Here is a 24,679-nt window from a genome sequence, read left to right on the forward strand (position 1 = left end):
CTGGTCTGTTATGGGGTTCTATGCTAAGGAAAGGCAAAATTTAATTTCTCCACCCATTTCAATTCAATGCTGTTCAGTTTTATATCATTTTAGTCACAGATTTAAAGAGCCACAACAGCAGAGCCAAACATCGGCAGGCTGCTGAGACCGTTTCCTTTAGGACACCCACCAAAAAATCTGAAGAATTTGTTGGTACTTCTATTATTTTCTGCACTTCTAGACTGAATCAGTGATGCAGACCCTTGAGATCATGCTACCACCACCACCGTGCCTGACAGGAGAAATTTGGTTTGTTTATTACGGTGTCTGAAAATGCTTTTTTATTTTGGAGCGTCCTGTCGGTCAATGAGGATTCTCTCTTTTGTGGAAAGTGACACCGGTTTCTATCGGTTTCCACATCACGGATGGTTGCATCTTGTTTTAATAGGGTTTTTTTTCCCAAAATACTAGAATCGTTTTTAGGTAATACGTCACAGCTGGGCATTCCAAAAGGAGAATGATCCAAACACACATCAAAACTGGTTTTCAAATGGTTGCATTAAACTTCCAGATCGGCCTTCTCAAAGCCCTGACATCAGTACAATTTGAAAATCTGTGGACTGTAATTAAAAGCCAGGAACGCAACCAAGTTAAATGAACTCTACCAGTTTTGGCTTAGAGGACTGGTCGAATATGCATGTTGCTGATTACAAAAAGCTTGTAGTCAAAAGCCCAATCATTGCACATCATTAAAGAGCCCAAAATGAATCAGACTTTCATGTCAAATTGGGTTAACGTATTTTATTAGGAGTCCAAGCATGTTTAGAATGATTTTAAACACTCCCTAACTCGTTTTGTCACCACTTCTACCTACAACTTAACCTTTGGAAATTGAATTGGCAGTTTCTGATGCTCAGACAAAGGAATGATGCAATGGCAAAGTGGTTTAGGAGATGGGTGGCCAGATGGGGTCTTGGGTGGGGGCCCTGCAAATTGGATTGTATTTTTAAGTGCCCATATGGCCACCCAGTTCAAACACTGACAGGGACAACAATTGATTCTCTTTTAATTAAAAGTAACCATATCCACCTTAGAGAGGCAGTCTGAGAGTAATGCAGTTAGAACACTGCTGTGGTCCACAATATATACAAACAGCTGCACCCACAATGCAACCTGGGTACAAAGGAGCTGGGAAAAACAAAGCGATATTAAAGCTGAGAATAGCGAAGATGAAGTGGGAATATGGAGCAGATTTGAAGGGAAGTTGGTTTCATGTGCCGATGCAGCAGTGTCAGAATTCAGGGAGAAACGTGTCATCGAAGGTTAATGACGTGAGATTAATAGTTTAATTAGAGAGCTCAGTCGCAGGGCTGGAGGCAGTCACCCAAACTCTCTGCTGTGGCCCAGCGTTGGCACCGGCGCAGGATGACAGGAAATGTCAGTCTTTGACAGACAGGGAGACATTTCAATTATTATTTTATTGACAGTAGTAGCTTCACTTCCTTTCTGCCAGTTGTTTTCCTTCCTGTTTATCACACTGATCTTTGGTGTGCATTCATGGTTGAATGGCTATCGAAAGTGTCACAATCAGGAGCAAGGCGAGTGAGCTGGAATCTTCTTGTTGTGTCATTTTTTTCTCTCTTATTACATAATTTAATTTCCTCTCTCTACTCAGCTTCTGGAGAGCTGAATCTCTTAAGACTCCTGGGGCTTGTGGGTGAGATGATGAGAACAAAGGTAGGGGCTCTTTATGGTCTCGGAGGGAAGGCCAATCAAAGTCTGACAAATTAATGAGGTTAGTGGGGTTGTTGGGATGAATTGGTAGCTAACCCCCAAAATGGGGTTTTGTGAAAAAGCCTGTGGCCATCTCATCATCTGAGCCCCCCTGCCCTTATCCCTCCAAGGATTACTTAACACACTTAGCGTTTTTCCCACTTGGTCGGCTAATGTCAAGGTCCGAGCCAAGGCGTCCTACAAGGTGCCTGAATTTCCCTCTCAGGAATTACAGCAGTGCTAAATGCTGGCTTTAATTAATACTGGGCTCCTATACAGTTTCCCTTTTAAAATGTCTTATTTTTCTAGAGATTTCCAGTAATTTTTTTTTAGACATTTCCTTTGAAGATAGTTCTACAGTGGACATGCTTTAGATGTGAACTTGAATGGATGGAAGGATGGATGGATGTATTGATGTGCAAAAGTGTAGATGGATGGATTTAAGGAGACAACTTTTAGAATCAGGCAAAGGGAAATGAGCTTTGGAAATTTTCCCACACTTTTTCTTTTCCATATATTTGAATTGCCTGCTTTTCCAGACTGTGTCGGAACCCTGAAGATATCTATACACCATTATATATTCAAGCTGCATACACAATGCTCCATTTTCCTCTTTCTGTTTTGTTTTGCATGCATGTGTCCCCAGGTTGACACCCACACAAGCCTTCAAACATTCAGACGTCCTTCGTTGTGTCAAATTGGAGAAAAAAAAAAATGTTTTTATGACATTCATTGTAAATGAGCAAATTTCAGCGAGTGAACTCTGTGAACATGGGAGGTGATGTTGCCCCCGGGTTGTGTAAATGAGCTGTATGGTCCATGCAACACCTTAGCAAGCTCATCTTATAGGTCAGGGCTGCATCCATTTAGAGGCTGTTAATGGAAGACAGGGAGTGATGTTTCCCTTCTTCTGCATTGTGCTGCAGACAATACATCAGCCATTATAAAAGCTGCAAAAGCCTTTGTACTTGTACTGATTTATTGCCTAATTCTGTTGCAGAGGTGTAAAAATATAAAAGCAGAAATAGTTTTAACTTAAGCAGACGTATGCAGAGTTTCTGCTTTTATCCTGTGTCTTTTTCCCACAAGGTAGCAAGTGGGTTGAAAGAAGTCAGAGATTGTGAGTCATCTTAGACTAGCTCTTCTAGGTTGGGGCTTCGGTTTAAATACCACAGGTAATGTAACACCTCAGACTCCCGGTCGAGTAATACCTGCAACATCTACTGTCTCGCCATCTTTAGGCACATAGCAAAGCTTTTATCGTCCCATATTATAAAACAATCATTTCAAATGCTCACTCTGAGTGTTTTTTTTCCTTTTTTATTTCAAATGTCATTGAGCATGTTTCACTGACAATGAAAAAGCAAGAGAGCAGACTTGAGAGATGCCTCCCTGCCTCATAATCAGCTTGAGAAGATGAAAGCCATTACAGTAATGTTGTTCACACTGGAAAGAGATGAGTGAAGGGTAATTGCACTCAGACTTCTCCTTCTTCTCCACTGTCTTGAATAATTCAGGTCGAACTGGAAGGCCTGATAGAAAGCCTGTCTTCATCTGTCCACAGGGGTTTTGAAAGTTTGATGTTTTTCTTTTCTCTTCTCTAGGTTTAAACATTTTAAGTACAGTAACTCAGTAAGGATAAAGCACATTACTCTTGTGATTTCACTATTGCTCTGGTAGCACTTACGAAGATCCATCTTTCTTTGGCCACTGAACTATCTGTGTATAAAAGAAAAACAAAATCTCTGGTTTTTGTCTTATCAGAAGTGAATGTAATGTGAGCTGAATATTGAAACTGAGACATCCAGCAAGCCCCTGGAAAGGCATTTGCTCTTCAGGTACTTTGGAGTATGAAATGCCAATAAGATAAACGCGATAATCACAGCTGGCTCTCATTTGCTTAATGTCACATTGTCTGAAAATATTGCAGAAAGGGAAGATGTAGATCTGGGTTGTCTGATATATCAGCATCAACATCAGTATTATTAATAATTGTTCAGGAGGTTATTAGCAATGTGGAATTTAGTCCAAGAGCAGAAATAAGGAAAACTGTAGATGTTGGCTTCTGCAGTAGAGCAGAAATGGTTTTAACTGTGCCTATTGGTGCATGTTAAGGTACATTTGGTGTTCGTCAACCGTACATTGAGCAAACAGACCTGCAATGACTTATATCTCCATCAGATTTGTTAAAAGGTCTTTGCACATGTGCCATTTTCAATCCCAAATAACCCGGTGTTCCTTCAGATTCAGCCATAAAACAGAAGCGCAGATAGGAAGACATGATGTTTATTGGTTTAAACAAACAGCCCGAAGTGCAGTTGACTCTGTCAGGGTAAATAACTTGCAGGGAAGACAGCTTTATATGGAATTAATTGCAAACAAGTTGCCTGCTAATGGTCTGAAAAGGGCCTTAATGGAAGTGTTCCATTAAAACAACCAGTGCTGATGCCATCAGACAAATTCCCACTAAGTGTTGTCCCATGAAAATGATAACTTGCTAATCCATTATTAATAAGAATTAATGGTTTTCTCTCTGCTGTGTGTGTATCGATCCCTGATACTCTACCCTGCAGAGTAGCTCTCTCATTGGGCACCCTGGCAGGCTAGGGAATACACTAATTGTTAGCCACATAAGAGCCATTTACGCAGCTCTCCCTGCTGCTGCTGCCGCTGCTGCTGCATTTATTACAAGCTAGCTGTGAGGCTTTCAGCAAGAAGAGGAGGAAAAAAAAACTTTTTACTATCATGAACAATTGCACATAAAATCTTAGTTTTTTTTATCTGTTTTACAATTTCCCATCTGCTTTTTTATTCCGTACTTAAAGCCTTTCATTTTGTTTTTTGTTTTTTTCTTTGGTGAACTTTTACCTCCCCTGATCAGGCATCCTTGCAACTACAGATAAATCCAGTGAAATATAAGAGAGCCGTAGCACCCCCACCAACACCTTTCAAGCTTTTAAATGCTCCAGACCCCACAAATACAGCTCCAGGCATGAAGCTAACTGACAGAAGCATTTTAATCCCCGAAACCCAAAGCAGCCTTTAGATTCCCTCAGTCCATCCTAAGACCAGGATCTCTGTGTAGACTCATCAATATCCTGCAACCTGTCTCAGGTTTAAGTTTCACATCTTCATGGCACCAATATGAATCTTTCACTGCTGAACATGGACTCTGCAGCATACCAGCTAAACATCATGATTCAGTTTTAATGACGACGATTAGAAAGTGCCAGCACTTTGTGTTAAGCTTTTGGCCTCAAAGCACTAAAAAAGCTTTAAATTCATTTCCCTAATGACTCTGATTTGTTCAGACTGTTTTTCCATTAAATGTGGTGTTTTTTTTTTGTTTTTTTTTGTTTTTTTTTGCAATTTATAAATTAATGTATTCACTTTATTAGTTATATAGCTAAAGTTTTTTTTTTGTTTTTTTTGCTCTTGGAAAGGTAAAATATCTTTTTCCAGCCCCAGTCACGTATCCATTTCAGTACAACAGTACTGTTTTGAAGAGATACCACTTTCTAAGACATTAGTTTAGTGTCTGTAGGCATTTGATGGTTACCATGGAAATGTATACAATAATTTAAAAAAATTACCCTTTGTAAAATACTGTTTGATGTCTTTCAAAGTGCCAAAGAAGTGACCGGTGTTCTTCCACTCAATAGATACAGAACGATGCAGTTCTCCCCCTCCCCTGCTTGTTTCTGCACACTGTCACACTGTAAGCTAGCTGGAAGGAGCTAGCTTACAAAATGGAGAATAGACCAACTTATCAATTAACTTATATTTTGTTGCAGAAATTCCCCAAAAAGTTTCTCCAGTCTAATTTTTGCAGAAGTTGGAACAATTGTAGCTTTCTTGTATCATAAAAGTTACATCCAAAGTGTAACTAAACCAGCCAGAGACCATTTTTTAAAAACATTCCACCAAAGGGGGCGAAGTTAAAAGACACAGAGGGGTGTGGCCAAGTGTCAGGACGAATAGACATCAACCAAGCTGTGCCGGTTTAACCAATAGGAAAACTCAACTGCAGTAGCCACCGTTCAACCCAAAGAGGGCAGCACTGGGACGGTTTTTGGCAAAAATATTTCAGAATTAAAGTAATTTACAAAATATTTTGCAATTTGCTTAGAAATAATAGATAGTATCCATAACAACCAATTTATACTGCATAAAAAAAACAGTTGATTTGGGGTTTAGTTGGGCTTTAAAAGCATGAAACTGCTGTGTTGTCAAGGTGTGGGAATCTCCTCACTTGAAAAACCTAAACAGTATAACTGTGCAAACTTGTTGCCAAACTATTCTGGACAATTAATCCAGAAACTTCTGTGCATTGTAGTTTTGAATGTGATGTTGCAAAGCACTGAAGGAGTGCATCTCGGAGCTTGCAGTCATGGCTGAGAGAAGGATTTGCATAGGTAGGCTCGTGTGTTTTCCACCTTGTCCTTTTTATTGTTTTCATGTGACAACTGCCTGACAGGCAGAAAAATGGGACACAGGCAAGGAAGAAAAGGTTGAGTCTGGATTCTGTTTCCTTTAGAAAAGAACTGACAAACCCACCAGTCTTATATTCTCACTCGCCTGCAGTGGCAACAGCGATGGAGGAACACAAAATCTCTCTGAGTCAAGAAGTAAACGCTCGTGGCTGTTTGTTGGAGAGTGCCTGGACCACTATTAACCCCAGCTGTAAGTCAGGGATGTAGGGTCACCAGAGGGCTTCTCCAGAGTTTTGTGACTGAATCTGAGATCTGGATTAACGATGAACAGCTCCAAATTTGAAGCAGATTGGCCTTTGAGTTATAGGTCAACCATAGAAGTATGTTTGAGAGGATTAATGCAGGAAGAACACGGCTGTGAGGCCAGTTTACTCTGATCCTCCGTTTTACTGACACTTAACTTAAATGTTTGTAACAACATATATTTTTGACATGTTTTATTTAAAGTAAGGGCACAAGTGTGTGGTTTTCTTTAAGCTGTTTGATCCTCCCTTGAAATCACAAACTGGAAAGATGGCAATTTAAATGAAACCGCTACGGACAGATGTCGGCAGCGGCTCTTGGAAGTCAGATTGGCGATAATCGCTTCTTCGGGATTCCAGCTCAGCAGCCATGCGCGCAGCGATGCATGCTCAGACATACGTCCCTAATGCTTATCGAGTTGTAATCTTAAACATAGCTCACCCGCTGCTACCTGCATGTTTGTCAGTAAGTCACTCTACAGCAATAGAAAAGGATTTACTACTGGGCTATGATACCATAAACGTTAATCCTAAGAGATACAGAGGGCATAAAAAATTAAATTGAACAGGATGGAAGGATGATTGACTGGTTGATTGATGGATGGATGGGTTTGCTGATTAAAGGATGGATAAATGGATGGATGAGTGGATCAGATGAATGATGGATGGATGGGTGGATCAACTGATGACAGACAAGAATAAAATAAATGTGTTCCTTAAGTTTGTTACATAAAACTCGTTCAGGGATAATTAATTGTTTTTTCCTGTTATACTTTTGCTTTTAGTCAATTCAGCATCAACATATATAAACTCATAAAGAGTCAGTTTAAATTGACGACATTTGCATCGTTCAAGAACACAGGTACATTTCCTTTAGCTGAACAGGAAATACTTGAAACCTGCAGATTTCCTGGCTGGTGTTTCACCTAATGATGCCCTCCATGTCTGACCAGCTGTATTTAGAGGTGCATAAAGCCATCCAGAGTGACGTGAAGATGTTACGCATTCTCTCGCACTTCAGCGCCTGCAGACCTGCAGTATCTATTTCCTTTACATCATCGGTGTGTCATCCCTCGAGGTGGGAAAGTGATCCCCAGCAACGACAGCTTGCAACATTTCTTCTTCTTCTTGTTCAAAGATAGAGACCGGTGACCTGATAGGTGGACCTGGAGAAGCCGATCACTGCAGGCTCTCTCCAGGCCTGAATGCGGTGCAGAGTTATGCTAACTGGATATTGACCCGCCCCTTTCCCATATTTTTCCCACAATCTCACTGAGGGAACACCAGCAGCTCCTATTTATTCACGGCGTAATGATTTACCTCCATTGTGCATGCCTCCGTCTGCGGTTCAGGTGATCCCCCCACCCCCACCTGCCTCTTTAACGACTCCACAGATGAAACATGAGCTGACGGAGGCCTTAATGAGGACAATGGCTCACGTTCTCGAAGCCGGGATTATGCATGTCTGCACGGGGAGACTGTATCACGGAGCTCAAGGTGTGCTCATTGTAGCGTCATGTCAGTTTTGACAGCCTGTCAATGAAATGCATTCCTCATTGTTTTGGACACAATGATTCTGGGTGTGGTGCCCAGTAAAAACCCCTGAAGGCAGTGGGAGGAAAACAGTTGGAGGAGCTCTCCATGGCAGGGCACACTGTTGTTGTAAACACATATAATCTGTGAAGTCTGAAGGATGAACAGAGTCTGAACACAGTAGTTTGCCGTGTTTGGATTGTGGGGGATGGCAGCTGGTTTAGGCGTATCATCCTAAAAGAGGAAAGAAAAACACACAAATGTTAGAAATTCAACATGATGCAGTGACAGGCAGACACAAAAGGCAGGATTTTTTATTTTTTTTCCCATGACTGAGCTGCAGGTGTTCACAGCAACAATGCCCGTGTGAGTTGTCTCATGCCTGCTATTGTGCGGGGAAAGTGATATCTGAGGTTTTGCCACGTTTTAAAATGCAGGTGGGAGAAAAAAAAAAAACACTACTCTCACCTTTCCCCCCCTTCTGTTCTGCTTTCCTTCCCAGGCAAGCCGAGTTTTATCAAAACCCCCGAGGACCAGACTGGCATCTCGGGCGGGGTTGCATCGTTTGTGTGCCGGTCCACGGGAGAGCCGAGGCCGAGGATCACCTGGATGAAGAAGGGCAAGAAAGTCAGCTCCCAGCGCTTCGAGGTGGGTAATAGAGGAATGCAAATACAAAAACAGCTGCAAGCTGTGACCTGTTATGCTTTCTTGTACCGGTTTGGATTGATCTATGGGAAATCTGAAAAGTTTTCGTTACAGTTTTTGCATGAAATCATTATTAGGTAATGGGATTTTAGTCTGGTCAATTTTTGAACCTTAAACCTGGAGAGGATTTTCACCTTCCATCAGGAAAACGGCGTAGTTACTGAAATGTTTGATAGGCCTAGTCAAAGTCCAGACCCAAATGATTGAACATTTACTCTGAATCCAGTCTCACTGAGGTTAATCAGTTTTGCAAAGAAGAATGAGGAAATATTTCCATCTTTAGATGTGCAAAGCTTATAGAGACGAGCACTAACAGAATTACAGCAAAAACCGATTCTAAAAACCGGGATTTAATGTGAAAAAGTCAAAGTAGTGAGAATACACTACCACACCCAATTTTGGGGAGTCAAACCAACTCTCTTTTTCTCCAGGTGAAACCCTAAAAACTTCACTTCCCTTTAATCTGGCTCCTTCTTGATTTTTTTTTTTTCTCAGTCGCCCTTCATCCTCTTCTGCCTTTTTGCTCCTCCATCTTCCTCCTCCTCCTCTTCCTGAGCTTCACCCAATCTGGTCATGCACTCCCTTGAAGTATTCCCCTCCTTCTTTTAAGCACCTCTGAACACAAGAGGAACATCCTAGGTGGGAGTTCTCACTGTCTTCGGATCGCACCTGCTGAAAACTTTCAAACGTTAGCAAGAGGGGCAGCGTGTGAGAGCACATGAAAGAGTTTGTGGAAAGATCAAACAACAATCTTCCCCAAACTGGTTATATATGCAATAAATGTTTGCAAAATAAAGCCAACATGTCTCTCTCTTGTGCTTTTTCCACCCGCAGGTGATTGAATTCGATGAAGGCGCGAGCTCCGTGCTGCGGATCCAGCCGCTGCGCACCCACAGAGACGAAGCCATTTACGAGTGCACCGCCACTAACAGCGTTGGCGAGATCAACGCCAATGCCAAGCTCACAGTGCTGGAAGGTAAGACGAGGCTTTCTCCTTTCTTGGTTTTTCTCTTCCTCTCTCTTTTTTTCATTAAACTCTTCCCTCTCTTCTTCCCCTCATCCGCTCGTAGTTGTGGGAGATTTTATTCTACCATACATCCAAAAGCAAATAGCAGTGTTTGCCTCAATAATTCAAACATAAGCATTTGCTAAAGCTGTGGATTTCTGGTATTGGCAGTGCAATGGAGGAGCAGATATGTCTTAATCTAAAGTCCAGAAGGTGAAAGGAACTGCAAGGGAAGCACAAATAAAACTGGTTCTCCAGCAAATTCGGTATATAACCTGGGAGGTAGTTAGTTGTATTTTAAAGAATTGCTTTTTCTAAATAGCTTTAAGAGAATATAAGCAACTGAATTATTGAGATTTATCACTTTTTTAATCTTTTTGGATCACTAATTTCCTCTATAATATGTGTATTTTAATACTTTTTCTCTAATCTGTACATCATTAAAATGATTTGAGCAGGAATGGAGTAGTTTGGAAGCAGGAATCTCCAGAGCTGTGCAGAGGGCGGATTTTTAATGTCCATTTCCGTTACAGTGACGTTAAAATCAGATCGTCTCTCATTCAAACAGAGTTTGCATTCTCTGCTTTAATTTCATCTTTCTTACACCCACACTTCCCTTTTTTCTGCGCTGTCCATGCCGGTTTGATGATATCATCTCGGCTTGCATAATCCTCCTTAAAGGAACTTTTCTTCGCTGCAAAGAAAGTTTTTTTTTATTTATTTTTCATTTACCCCCTTCCCTGTTTACAGCATCATAAAGAATGTTTTTGGCTGTGAAGGCAAACAGGGCTTGACGTGACCTGAAGCTCTTGTGAATGTGATGAGATTAATCACAGTTTTAGTGTTGGAGGGCCAAGTAGGACACCGAGGTTGGTTTGCCTCTGTTAGAGGAACGTGGACTGTCAAGATTAATAGTCGGCAGCGGGGAAACTGTTCTTATCAGCAGCACTGCTCTCATGTTGGCTTCTCTCCCTGATCATGCACTTACATACCAAACAGAAACATCCTGCGTGTTTTTTACTCTCGGGGCCTGCTTATGTGTATGGGATGCATACATTTTACATTTCTTTAAAAAGTCACTGTACAGCGTATGGTCGATGGTTCACCCTGGACAGATCGCCAGCCCATCATCGGTCAACACAGAGACACACACTCACACCCAAAGGCAATTTAGAGACACCAATTAACCTAGCAGTCACGTTTTTAGACTATGGGAGGAACCTGGAGCACCCAGAGAAAAGCTACACCCACACAGAGAACATGAAGAAAGACCCCAGGCTGGGATTCCAACCCAGGACCTTCTTGCTTCATGGCAACAGAGCCACCAACTGCTTCCCCATGCAGCCTGACACTAAAACAATGCATTAGATTCTGTTTATTTTGCTACATGACAAGAATTGGTCTATTCTTTTTAGAAAGAATAATTTTTCTTCCATTTTATAATTATCCAAAAATCCCAGCAAAAATCGGTAGTTGCGATGTGAAAAAATTTGAAACATAGCGCTGCAACTAGTGATTATTTTATTGATTATTATGAACATTGTATAAAAATATCAGGAAAATGCTGCAGATTTTTTATTTAAGACTTTTTTACACTATTTTAAATATTCATTAAAAAAATTGCATATAAACAAATAATTCAAGTCAATAATTCAAGAAACATTTCATTGCTTACATGCAACAACTGAGCAATCCTCCAGTGTATGCTTGATCATTTGTTGCAAAGGATGCATCTGAAGCGAACAAACCCCATCACCATCAACTGTCATGTGATTTATCAATACAGTGTAGAGCTGATCGGTTTATTTTTTGGATTAACTGATTAATGGACAGCAGAACGTGTTTAATGTATTTTTTTTTCCCACACAGAATTTGATCTGGGTAAATTTTAAATAATTTTACTTGAGGAGTTTTACAGCCAGGAATATTCTTTTCTTTTTTTTTAAATGAAAGATATTTTGCTCTGCGTGTGTTCTCAGTCTGTATACTCCTGGTAACTATTAATCAATTACTAAATTAATTGACAATTATTTTGGTAATCGACTAATCTCATTAGTCATTTCGGCCCTTGTGAAAAAGTTGCATTTTTGCAAGCTGCTGTATGAATGTCTACTGCAGGCTGCATTCAGTTTCGCACTCATGGTTATATTCCAAACCAAACAAAGATGTTGCTAGATGTTGTGGGTCTCCTCTTTCTCAACACCCGAGGCTCGTTCAGCTCTTTGTTTTGGTCGCACATACCAAAACAGTGAAGCCTCATAAAACCTGTGGACAGCTGTTCTCAGCTTACAAACTCAGGCAGGTTTCTTCTGCCCAGAGCAAAGTGGCAGACAGCCAGAGCAAACTGGTGAAGATGATGTCTTTGTCAGCGCCGTGGAGGAGAAGGTGCACGCACAAACACATCTGCGTGTGAATCTGGTCCACAGTAGGACATCTCAAGCTTGTTTGTTTACACTGAATGTGTGTGTGTGTGAGCGCTTAGGAGTGATCAAATGACGGTATGTAAAGGCATGCAGCTGTGATGTTATTGAGGGCTTCTGAGGTTTCACGCTGGTAATCTGAACCGGTGCGATCATGTGGCGTTCAGGCCGTGCCTCAAACCTTCTGCAGTTGTGATGATTGGCTGATGTGAACCTCAGACATCTACTCGCCTACAAACCTGGAGCTGGACTTAGTTTGATCCAAGCAAGAACAACTTTCTGGGAAATAAATGGCCCTGCGTGAAATTCTCACCGTTTGTTGATCTTCAGTGAAAATATCACAGTTCAAAAACTTAATTTATCTCAGATGGAGATTATAAATGTTGTCGTAACTCATGTCACCCAAATGACTTCAAAGAGTGGATGGTGCAAAATCACCATTAATATTTACAGTTATTAGTCCAATATTTAAAGTTTGCTTCTGGTAGGAAATAAGACATACCATTTAAAATGTACTAAAAGGTGTAAAGGAAGCATACATTTTAGGGGGAAAGGCTTTGTTTACATCTTCTTTTAGAAATTACATGTTGTGGAATATGTATACTTTTCTAAATCAATGGAACATGGTTATTGGCATAAGAGAAATCAATCCTGTTTAATCCTGTTTTCTGCATGTCTTCAGGTCGGGCCTCCTTGCCATTGCCCTAATCTTTAACTTCCTTCCAGATTCAAGCTGGGACTCTGATTCGTTGAAACATGAATCTTGCTTTCACTCAGAAGAAACATGTTGAAAAAAGTAAAAGACGACTGGAAACACGAATCTTTCAGCGGTTTGAATAATTCTGGGCTGAAATTAAGAGTTTGACCTGTTGGTTCAAAGTGCTCAGGCTCAACTCTCGTTTGAAATGAAACAGTTCTTCTAAGAAGTCATTTAAATACTATTATTATGTACTTTTTTAACCATTTTTGTACGTTTTCATAATTTCTGACACAATAAATATATAGTTTTAGTAATTACAAAATATTATAAATTATGAAGAAAAATAGTCAGAAAAACTCTAATATCCTACATGTAGTTTAGTTTAAAGCTTTATATTGCCATTTACTTTGCTTTCAGTTTGACTATCTTCTTTATTGAGTTTATTTTTGACTCTGTCTGTACCTTTCCTTACAGTAAAATATGAGTGAATTATAGAATATTACTTTGGAGATGTCAGAAAAGGCTCAAAGTGTCCCACTGGCATGGGAAGATGAATAAACGCCTGTTGTGAAACTTGTGGGAAAGCCGGGTCTGAAGGGACCAAAGTGTCAAAATGACCAACATCTTCTCAAAAGCCATCCACCACCTCCAGCTTTGCACATCTCTTGAGTTTAAGCATCTGTTTCCAGTTTATTTTTAATGCAACTTCTTAACTCTGATAACATGCGACTCAGTTGGATTATAAATGTGGTGAAGGGATAAACAGTGTAAAGTGTTGCTCCTTTACTGTCAGCATCATTTATCTTTTCTTTCCTCTTAATGCACGCAGAGGCTGGGGACGAAACACAACAAACAACGTGTTCAATCAAAGCAACTTCATGAATCTACTCTGTGAAAACCCAGAGGATGAGCCGAGTTTATGTTCACGCATGAACTTAACAAACACACACAGGCATGCATATTATATCCACAGTCATTTCGTACCAACATGCACTGTCTTACGGAGCAAAGACGTCAGCCAGGCTCTATTTTTAGACCATTGTTTGTAGCTCGGTCATACATCAAGTTCGTACCGCCAGCCCAATGCAGGAAAACACCGGGGCAGCACCGAACTGATGGAGACTAATGATGCTGCTCTTTAATGGACCCACGTTAGCTTGAAGCTCTGAGAAGCTTGTGTCGCATGTCAGAGGTGGCTTTTTCACTCCAATGGACCAGATGATAGAACATGGTGACCAACAGGATTGATTCAGATCCTTTAAAAATTCATACAGTTATTCAAAAATGAATGCATGAAGGGAAAGGAAGCCGAGCGCAGCTGAAAATCGCGTCACATCTCGGTCAAAGCTGGGGGGGAAAAATGACTTTTTAAGCAGAAATGTCTTGGTTTCTTTAAGATCCTCCTCATGTGGATGTAAGTACGTGTGATTTTGCAAACACAGGAGGTTTTCCTTGCACCCAGGGCAACCCCGTCATCCAGAGATTCAACGAGAGCAGTGAAGTCATTACAGCTCTAAGTCGATTTGGATTATAGGTTTTAGCAGAGCAGAGTAAGGTCGAGCATTAATTATGATTATTTCATATACTGGCTCTTTATTTTCTTCTGCCAATCCTGTAAAATATGGATTATGACAGTCACACTGGTGCAGATTTACTTCGTAAAAATGTTCAGAGTTCAAAAGTACATATCTCTGGATTGTGCTTAGTTTCTTTTTCCGATTCTGTGGGTCTGTGTTTCCAAGAGAAATACTTTAGATTTATTCATTTTAGATTAAGATTTTTAAACATGGAACAAAATTAATTTATATTTTTGTTTGTTGTGAATCTTAAATGTTGTTTTAATTGCTGTCGGTATTGATTTAAGAAAAAGCATTTGAACATTTTATTTGATTTTTTTTAGTGGGTTTATTTTAAGTGTCAAATTTTGTAGCTTTTGTTTTCATTTTATTTATTTATTTATTTTGATTTAAAACTGAAATTGTTCTGATTGTTATTTTCACCAAGGGGTTTGTGATTTTAAATATCCCTCTGTTAATATTACTATCTTTAAATTTGAGTATTTTTGTAATGATAATTTTTTTACTTCATTTTCGTAGATTTTTAAATTTATTTGTCCTTTGATTTTTACAAAATGAACAAATATATTTACATTTTTAAATTTTAACATCTAATTGTTATCGATATTGATTTATTTTTGCTCAAAATATGTATTTTTCTGTTAGTTAAAGACACTCTTGGTTTCATAGATGAAAGTTTACAAAAAACTAAAAATAAATCCAGTGTCAACTTTTACATGAAAGTTAAAAGACCATTGAATCAACATCTTGAATAAAACTGAACTTAATGCAGGAACTGTCAGAGATACATTTGTATTATTTGCCCTTTAACCTACAACCTTTAACCTCCTCTACAAATAGGCATGAACATATATATTGTGGTGCAGTAAGCTTAAAAGAGTGCGGCGTTCATATTAACTTCTGTATGCAAGTATAAATATACGGAGGAAAAAAACCACTCACCCATTCCAAATAAAAGTCTTTAAAAGCACAAAAACACAAACCAGAAAGGTAAGACAACAAGGACAAATAAAATTGATTCTTCAATAAATGTGAGCATTTCATATAATTTCATATTTATGTCCAAAGTAGTTAAAACTTTGTTTGTTTTTTGACTGGTGCTAGTTGTTGCCAATCTGGATCTGTCCTAATGATCTTTTATATAGAAGCAAGCTCATACTGTTAAAAAAATAAAAATAAAATAAAAAACTTATAGGTGTTTTGTTCAAACTTTCTTAAAGGAGCAATTTTTCATAGTTGATTTGAAAAACATGTTTATATTTCTTATATCTTAATGTATTTTCTCAGTTTAATTTAACTTTATTAGAATGCAAACCAGTTTCTGGAGCGAGTGAGTTTAGCTGAATTTCCTTTTTTTTTTTCCCACCGAGACGAACGACTCCGCTGCCATTTTGATGGCCGCTCACCTGACGGGGCGCTCCAAAGCCTCATTTTCACACCAGTCAAGTTGAGCTTTAGCAATTTTGTGAACACAAGCCCTGAGTCATTCTGTAATTCTGTCACGCTGTAACAGCCTCACTCTTTGTTCGTCGCCTTTCTCACGCCCCCTCTTGAGAGGTCACACCACTGGGACTTGCATACGGGCCCTAAAGACCGCTCAGCCGTTCCTCGTTCTTCACATGCAAACAGAAAAGATTTTTTGCTTCTTTGTCATTATTGCTATCAACCTATAAGGATACTTCATTGAATCAGTTCTGTATTTCAGACATTTTTATGCGATTAAGAAATCTCTCTGCCCTTCTCCCTCACCCGCTCTTTTGATTCTTCCCTCTTGTCTCTGAATGTTGATCTCTTTGTATCTGCCCCATGTTGGTGGTGGTGGACAGTGTGGTGGTGCATTTCTGCCATTGCGGCAGCCCCATGTCGAACGATGACCGGGTGGTGGTGGAGGGTGGGGGACAATGACTCATTACCTGGGTAACGATGCCAATGTTCTGACCTTGAGCTACCCCCACTTGAATTGAACTGCCTCAGTAAATGTCCAGGTAAATGGTGCTTGTCTCTGTGATGTATGAAGTAAACCACTGCGGTGCAGAAAAGACATCTCGGCTCACAACATCAGTCTTCGATGCAGTGCACCGCCACCGTGCCATGTCACGGCCATATTTCACACTTTGAACAGCCTTAACATTTGATGAGCATGTAAAATGTAAAATGCAATGAGTCAGATCTAGAAATGACTTAGGTAGGTGTCAAAAGCGTGTCACACATCAGTAAAGCTGATAATAAAACTGATGTGGCTCAGCTACAAAGGCAAGTTTACTCCAAAACCTCCAAGTAAAAATTCATCTGGATATGATGTATGCAAAGTATGTGGCTTTAGTTGGCTTTTATCAGCAACCTGGAGGAAAAATAAATCCTACTTCTGTGGAGTGCACCTTTAGAAATATGTATGTTTTCTAAATAAGCATGTACTGAAGAGTCAACAAAAAATATTAACTGTGAGCTTCTTACACCTGAGAACAAAAACAAAAAAGAAGAAAAACGGTTTGTATAAGACTATAAACTAATGAACAGTGCTAATCAAGAGCTAATGTGCTAATAGCACAGCTAACACTTTGTTTAGCGCCTTTTGCTAACTTTGAAAACATTTAGTGCACCTAAGTCCCCTTAAATTATAAATATGTACATTCTAAAGCACCAATTTGCATGGCTGTTATGTAAACTTTCAGTTGAATAAAGTTCAACATCTGTATTGAAGTTTTGGTTATCAACTGTTAATCTGTTAGACGTTCATTCATGCTCTTATTTTGAAGTTCGGGAAGACACAGCAGTCCCATTTCCTCTCCTGAAGGATATAAACTTAAATACAATATCTGAGAGCATTATAGAATATGTAAATGAAGTCAGAATCATATTGGACATCGAAGGTTGGAGTCCTTCAAGAGCAGATATAATTTGAATTGAAGTTAACGCTTTAACATTAGCTTCTGCTGAAAACATTGCTGGTGTAGTGCTTTAGCGTTAGTGGAACTAATGCTTGATTAGTGCTTTATGGGTTAGTATAACTAACTTTTTAGTTAGCATTTATTCTGCAGCACTTGCCATTTTGGAGTCAAATTCATGGTTATGCGGAGTAGAGCAAGTCTTGTTCCTTTATGTTGTCAGACAGGTTCTATTGTACTGATTTCTTGACGCTACAGGTCTGAACGTAGTCAGTCCTGGGAATAGAGGGTGAGAATTAAGGTGTGGGAATCAAGTTTGGTTTTCATATATTCTGAATTTCCAAACCAAGAATGCAAGGGAGTGTTGAATGTTAGACACATTAAATACAGCGGATATCCTTGTACTTATTTGTATTCATCAAATACCAGATAAAATATTCATATCTTTCTGTCATTTCAGTAAATTTCTCTGTTTTTTTTATTTTTATTCTCACTCCATTAAAAGGTAAATCTAGTAAAAAGAAAAGAAAAAAGTAAAAGTTGTAGAGCTGAGCTCCCTATTACTTAGAAGTTTTTCTGAATATGGGAAAGAATTTTGGCCTTCTCAGTGACTTTTCAGGCTTTGTTGCAGCTATATAATGGAAAACATTCCCGCGTCCCTTGGGAGACAGCGGACCTATCTCTAGATAGGAGGAATCTTATCTAATAGCAGCAGATCAAAAGGCCTTTCATTACCAGGATCCTCCACTGTCAAGGCGTGAATGAGAAAATGTCTCCTTTAGATTAAGACTAGATATTATGAACTGTCCCTCCAACTTTTTTTTTTTTTTTACCTTGTTCTATATAGAGGACTCTGTTTCTAAAAACATAAAGTATAAAATAAGCTGTGGTAAATAAGGCATGGTTGTAATGAAGTTCTGAATTTCTAAGCGTTGTTTGACACAGCCTATTCCTGGTTTAGTACAAAGAGGTACATAATGACGTTGTCAATCGCTATGTTGGCTTTGGCTCAACATAGCGATTGCTTGTTTCTCCTTCCTCTTACAATATTTGCTTGTAAGAGGAAGGATGATGTCAATTCACTCTCTCTCTCTCTCTCTCTCTTTTTTTTTTTTTTTAGAAGCAACACATTATCTTTCAAGATCTTTGATCAACAATCAACCCAAACAGAACTGCTGTTTTCATTTAAGTGCTGTTGCCTTTTGTTGATCGAATTAACCGTGATTAGTTGATTTTTGAAATAATAGTCAACAAATTTAGTAACCGATTCATCGTTAACTACTGTACAGAGTCTAAATATGACTGTTTTTGGAAAGAACAGCACAGTCACAGCAGTTGTCGAGTGAAAACTGTACGTAGAATATCTTTATATTTGTTCTAACCAGAACTCCTCAAGTGGCATTTTTAGCTTCACCTGGTTCAAATTCTGTAAAGAAGATCTCAAATTTAGTACTTTTGCCTGAATATCAATTAACATTAGTCAGATTATTAGAAGTGTTTTTTAGCTGCAGATGCATCTTTTGCTACACACAAGCGTTCAATAAAGGAATGCTACACAATGTTTTTCTTTTTTATGAAAAATAATTATTTGCAACTTTTAGTGTTTCTGATATTGCATAAAAAAATCTTTAAAAAATTGCAAAATGTGCCAAGTTTTTTTATCCATTTGTCAAAATAATCAACAGAATAATCAATGACTGAAATAATTCATTGTAGCCCTAATATTAACAGACTTTATTCCCAGTTACAGTCTCTAAACGTCGTATTCATCAGTCGGTTTATCCAACCATCTGTCCATTCGTGTATCCATCCTTTTACTGATCCTCCCATCTGTTTGCAATATATCTGTCCATCCAGTTATTCATCTATCCAGCCACTCATTCTTTGGTTTCGGTTGTAAACTTAAGGTGAACTTTTGTGTTTAGAGATACAGAAATGGGTTGAGATCTCTGAGATTTCGATTATGGAAAGGTTTTTGATTAAATCTTTGGAAGAAATGCATCAAAACTCTGATTTCAGAGGTGAACACCCTCATTATGCATTCACTGGTGAGAACCGTTTCCAGCTTGACTGTGCTAACTGTGTTTAGTGGAGCTGTGCTTTGGTGGCAGTAAGCAAATTACAGCCTCGCCAGTAAGAAAAGACCTTTATTTGTTCGCCATGCATTATAGTCCCCTTGGTGCAGAGCAGAAAATGACTGTGACACAATGCCAGAAATAAATATCTCAGGGCCCAGGCAAGTCTGGACAACAAACCTGACTGGATAAACAGCATGAAAATCTCAATGCGCCTCATCCCAGGAAAGATAAATACATGCAGAAGCTTTATGGGGATGATTTAATACCGAAGCCCGCTCCTCTGACAACTTAATCCTATCTTTTCCTTGGTGCTATTCAGATCAGCTACAATGGCCAAAATAAGGTTTGTAGTTTAACGTCTTTTCCCCCCAACGTTACTTCTTCTCTTTTCACTTCTTCTCTTTTCTTGGCCTTCCGATCATGTTGCACGCTTGTTTCTTTATATTCCTGAAGAAGGTAAATAATACCGCATACGCTTGCGTTCTGAGACGTTTTCTTAATCAGTCGTGTTTTTCAGCACCTGCTGAAGGTAATTTAAGCCCGACTGTGGGCACAAAACGACTGAGGGACAAACTTCCTCAAACAGACACATCCACAGGTGTATTTTTAAACTCCATTGTGACGGTCTGTGTCACAGATTTAATTTCCCCCACCATCTGCTGGCTGCAGGCCCAGCGTTGTAGATCATATCCAAGCCTGACAGATACAAACTGCATCTGTCTATGCATGGTTCTCCCAAGGACTCTGGCAATATGGCGGGGTGGAATCGCTCTCCTGGCCACACAATCTGCATCCTTGCATCCCAGCTTCCAAGGACTTGGGCATTGTAAATAGGACAGGTGGATTTTTTAGAGTCTTTGGGAGTATATCAAACTTTCACCTGTGCAATTAGAGGAACCGCTCTGTTTTGAATAAATCCTTATGAAACACGATGTTCTCTCTTTTCTCTCGGCTCAGATAATCAGACTTGTGAAGAGATAGTGGATGTTGGTTGTGGTGCAAAAGCTTCTGCAAACCGGAGCAAGTCTGAAGCTCAATCCTTGCACAGATATTTTAACAGCGCATAGCTATTACATCGAATGACTTAAAGCTGCAGTCAGCATCCTTCTTAAGCACATATGAATGAAATGTGGAAAAAATAAAATCCAATAAGACTCTGTTTCAGTTCAGATTATTGGAATATGATCATTAAATAACCTTCCATTACAGTCTGAAATTGACTTTCTTTTACTGGTGTGTCCCATTAGATTTATCTGGCACCAGTCCGCTTTATTTATAATCTGTAAGATATCCGGATGGAGTCATTTTTGCTTTGAGGCAACATTTTATTATCTGTACTTGTCCATCAATAGCTCAGTGCTTTGAGCAAGCTGTAAGTGCAATGTCTGGTATGTCTGCGCCGTCAGTTCTGATCATGTCTTTTGCCTCCAGGGATGGAGAGGGAAAAAAGGGGCAGGGAGGAACACAACAGAACTGGTTTCTAGATTTTAAGGATTGGGTTCATTTTAAAAATGTAGGGTCTTCTGACGTTTTAGATAAGACACAGACAGGGGGCTTGTTTAAATCCCTTTCTGTTTAAATTATGTACCGTTTATCGGTAATTAGTTTAGTTGAACTTGATCAAAAGGAAGATCTTACTTTTCCCCAAAATACTGAATATTTTATTTCAAAATACAGCTTTAAGTCCTAATATTTTAAAACAAAAATTTCTAAATATTTGATTTTTTTATTTTTTTTTTACAATGAGAAATCAGACTATAAATAATCAGCAAAGACCCAAGACTTTGGACGGATGCGGCCGTGGTTTTTGATGAGGATAAACTGCAGATACTAGTTTCTGTGGTAGCTCAAAGACAGTTTTCACTGTGTGTATTAATGCATAATATAAGGTATACTTGCTGTTTGCACGAGTAAAATAGGAAGTTATATGCGTATTCGCAAATACTGATTGAGGTCCACTGTACCACATTTAAACAAGGGAATGGAGAATTAATCCAAATATTTTTCCAATTTCTTTTTGTATACAGAAAATTTAAGAACGCACACACATTAAACTTTGTAACACAGCTAAAATGTACCTCCTACAATGAATATAATCTAATTTGGAAACATACAGAGGATCAAAAACCAGGAGTCTAAAATGTTTTAAGGATACACTTATCTCCAAATTACAATTATTAAATAACAATAAAATGAAATAATTTCCTGTACTGGAAATTACAGTACAGGAATTTCCTGTACTGTAATTACAGGAAATTAATTACACACACAATGACGGTTCATTGTGTGTGCAGAGAAACTTTGTTGTTCCTGGCTTCTGTCACATTTCCTGAAACAGTAGCTGCAGCCTTGTCCCCGTCCTAACCTTGCACTCTGTTAACACAACTTTATGTCTCTTCCTATCCAGACATAGTCTCTGGACTTAAGCAGAAAGCTGAGATATGGCGAGACTTGTGCATCTGTTAATATCTGTGCACTCACTCGTCCGAAACAGATGGATATCAGTGAATCGACATCTTCTGTTAAGTATCTGACACAAACAGGTGCAACCGGCTTTTATCGTTCGGCGGCAGATTTGACAGGCGACTTGTTTTTGAGATCACGACTGATTTGAAAGCTTTTTCTTATTCTTAGAAAGTTTGACTTAGATTGTATGACTAAGGATATTGCGTTGTCACGTCTCTGTCAACGAGCACAGGCCTGAAGATGGAGTGAGGCATCAAAATGAAAAGATCCGATGATCAGATTTGTCAGGAATATAAGTCTTCCCATTGAATTTATGCTCAGACGGTGATGAAAACTGTCACTCACACAGGTGCCCCTGAATCACAATTTTGAATGACCAGAGCCACTTTTTCACTCTCAACAATAACAAACATCAAACCAGTTTTTATTTACAAAAAGCACTATGGTCAGTGGTGTTGGTGTTTCAAAGTGCTAGAGAGTAAAAGTATCTTTTTCAACCAAATTTAAATTCAGCAGGTGGAGGTTGCTTGTTGATTTGTACCTGGTAAAAATTAAGTGGCGGTTTTTGGCGCCGGTCATAAGAGACAAATTTCAGCCTGGCTACTTACAAAGGGATCCTCATTCGTACTCGAGTTGGCACTTAAAACGACTAGAGTTTAAACATGACGAATGACTCAACTGGAAAAGCAGGTTTTCACCGCTTTCATTTACATGACGGTTGAGTTTAGAGATAGGACCCAGAGTTTCCTCTAAAGATGTCGTCTTGGAGGGGCAGGTCATGCAAAGAGAAACGTTTGAACAAATAATGTTTCCATTGCTCTTTTTAACAACTCCAATCACTCTGTAGAGCACTTAATTACAGCACTCACACACATACACATATTTCTGTATATATCTTGTTTATCTCTCTTTCTTCATTACTTTCTCTTTCTGTCATCTTGTATCTGCTTCTGTTTTTTAGTCTTTATCTGTTTATCTTCTCTCTCTGTCACATATGTATTATTTATTTTATTTATTTATTTTTACCAAACTCAGTCAGAGGGAGTGTTTCTCCTCTATCAGCCGAGCCAGGTCAAAACCTTTTATTTGGTGATGACTGGATGTTTGCTGTTTGTCAGGAGAAAAGCATGAAGCACTTTGGCTATTTTGTATTCTTGTACCTTTGCCTTATGCAGCAGAAGTAGGAGAATTACTCTTTCTGCTACTTACAAGAGGGTGAGTGCTGCCTGCCAAGTAAAATTTTGTGCGTTTAAAAAGCTTACATATTCTGGCCGGCTTTGTAGGTTTGCAACATGTTTTTCTGTGACTTTTTGTCTAGCTAGCTTCAGCTTTGTTTTTTCTCATTTAAATTAAAAAAAATGTTTTGTCCTTCATCTCAGAGTCAAAGAATTTACCAATGTTATTCAGTGGAACATAAAGCAAAGAATCGTCTGCATAAAAATTAAAGGCAATGCTAAAAAGAAAAATGCAGTAATGCCTGAGCAGGTACAGTGGGAAAAGAAGTGGACTGAAAATGGAGCCTTGTGGTACTCCCCTAAAGGAGGAGTTAAAACCTTTGTTAAAAGAGAAGGGAGTGAAACTTTTGAAGAACTGAACCTCGAACGGCTAAACTTTACTCCAGCCTAGAGATGAGCATCTCCACCACGCATCCAGCTACATTGTTACAGCTTTAAGTTTCACTTCTTAAAACATTGTTACCATTATTCTTTTTTTTATTATTATTTATTGCTTGTCATTAAAGAAGTCTATTACACTTTATATCCTCTCCATAGAACAAAGTACTGTATAATTTGAAAATACAGTATAGGCATAAATGACAGCCATAAATCACGGAAACCTTGGAGGAAAATAACTTTTTTTATGTGACAGATTTCTAATAAATGCTGCATAAAGCAATCCCTGTTCCCGCTCGCTCATTCTAGTGGTTTGGTTTTGTGGGAGTGATTTTATTCAAGCACTTTGATGTTGGTATCAGTGAAAGCTGCCTTAGTCAGCGCCTCCATAGCAGAGAGAAATAATCCCCACATAATGGTAAAAATTAACAATCTAATATATATATATATATATATATATATATATATAACATACGAACAGTTTTAAATATGAGGAACATTTTAGGCTCTATTCTTTGGGGGTCTATTGTTCTGACTGCCCTCTTTTACCATTTTACACAAAAATAAACTTTTTTATGGGGAAAAAAGGGATCAAATGAAGCTAAACCAAGTCCAACAAACAAATACTCGACATGTTTCTTTTCTTTAACTTCTATTAAATCAACAGCCCGAGGCTTTTTTATTGCAGGTAAAAGCACAAAGTCCACCTCGTAGCTTCGGAGGCCAATGAGTCAACGGCTCCCCAGGCCCTGACTGGCCATGGATGGATGGGCCTGCTGCATGTCAGGAGGCTTCTAATACCTACACTCAATGAGCTGGCTAATGGGAGTCCTTTCACCCTGACCCCATTTTTTCCTCACACATTTACACACCAAGACCTCTCGGCTCCGCGCCCTGTGCCACGTGAGGCAGCGGAGGGCGGCTCTTCTCACAGTCAGCCTGACCCCATTAAGCCTCTCATTTTTCTCCTGGTTAAAGAAACATGGAGGCATTTGTCTTTAAGCTGTTAAGCAATGCGTTTGCGTGATTGCTCTGCTTACAGCTGAGTTTCTATGCATCACGTCTATATATACTTTCACCTGCATGCAGCGTACAGGGTGACTTAGCAGGCATCCTGTAATTCAGGTCTGCATTTCCTAACGCTCATAAGCTCCTTTCACAGCCTCACTCCTTTTCCATTAGCGGACGTCAACGTGTCAATAGGACGTC

The 24,679-nt window shown here is 39.2% G+C and overlaps 1 protein-coding gene across 17 annotated transcripts in view; it reads left to right on the top strand.

Annotated features, from left to right (window-relative positions):
- Positions 1-24,679, top strand: part of LOC103146054 (receptor-type tyrosine-protein phosphatase F) — a 238,871-nt gene that overhangs the window by 92,261 nt on the left and 121,931 nt on the right. For all 17 annotated transcript variants that reach the window (XM_016677236.1, XM_016677243.1, XM_016677239.1 and 14 more), the window contains 2 exons: positions 8,523-8,668; positions 9,560-9,701. In XM_016677236.1, the coding sequence (XP_016532722.1) occupies positions 8,523-8,668; positions 9,560-9,701 (288 nt within the window). The remainder of the gene's footprint in view (positions 1-8,522; positions 8,669-9,559; positions 9,702-24,679) is intronic.

Source organism: Poecilia formosa, unplaced genomic scaffold (assembly GCF_000485575.1).
Source record: "Poecilia formosa unplaced genomic scaffold, Poecilia_formosa-5.1.2 Scaffold151, whole genome shotgun sequence".
Taxonomy (NCBI): Eukaryota; Metazoa; Chordata; class Actinopteri; order Cyprinodontiformes; family Poeciliidae; genus Poecilia; species Poecilia formosa.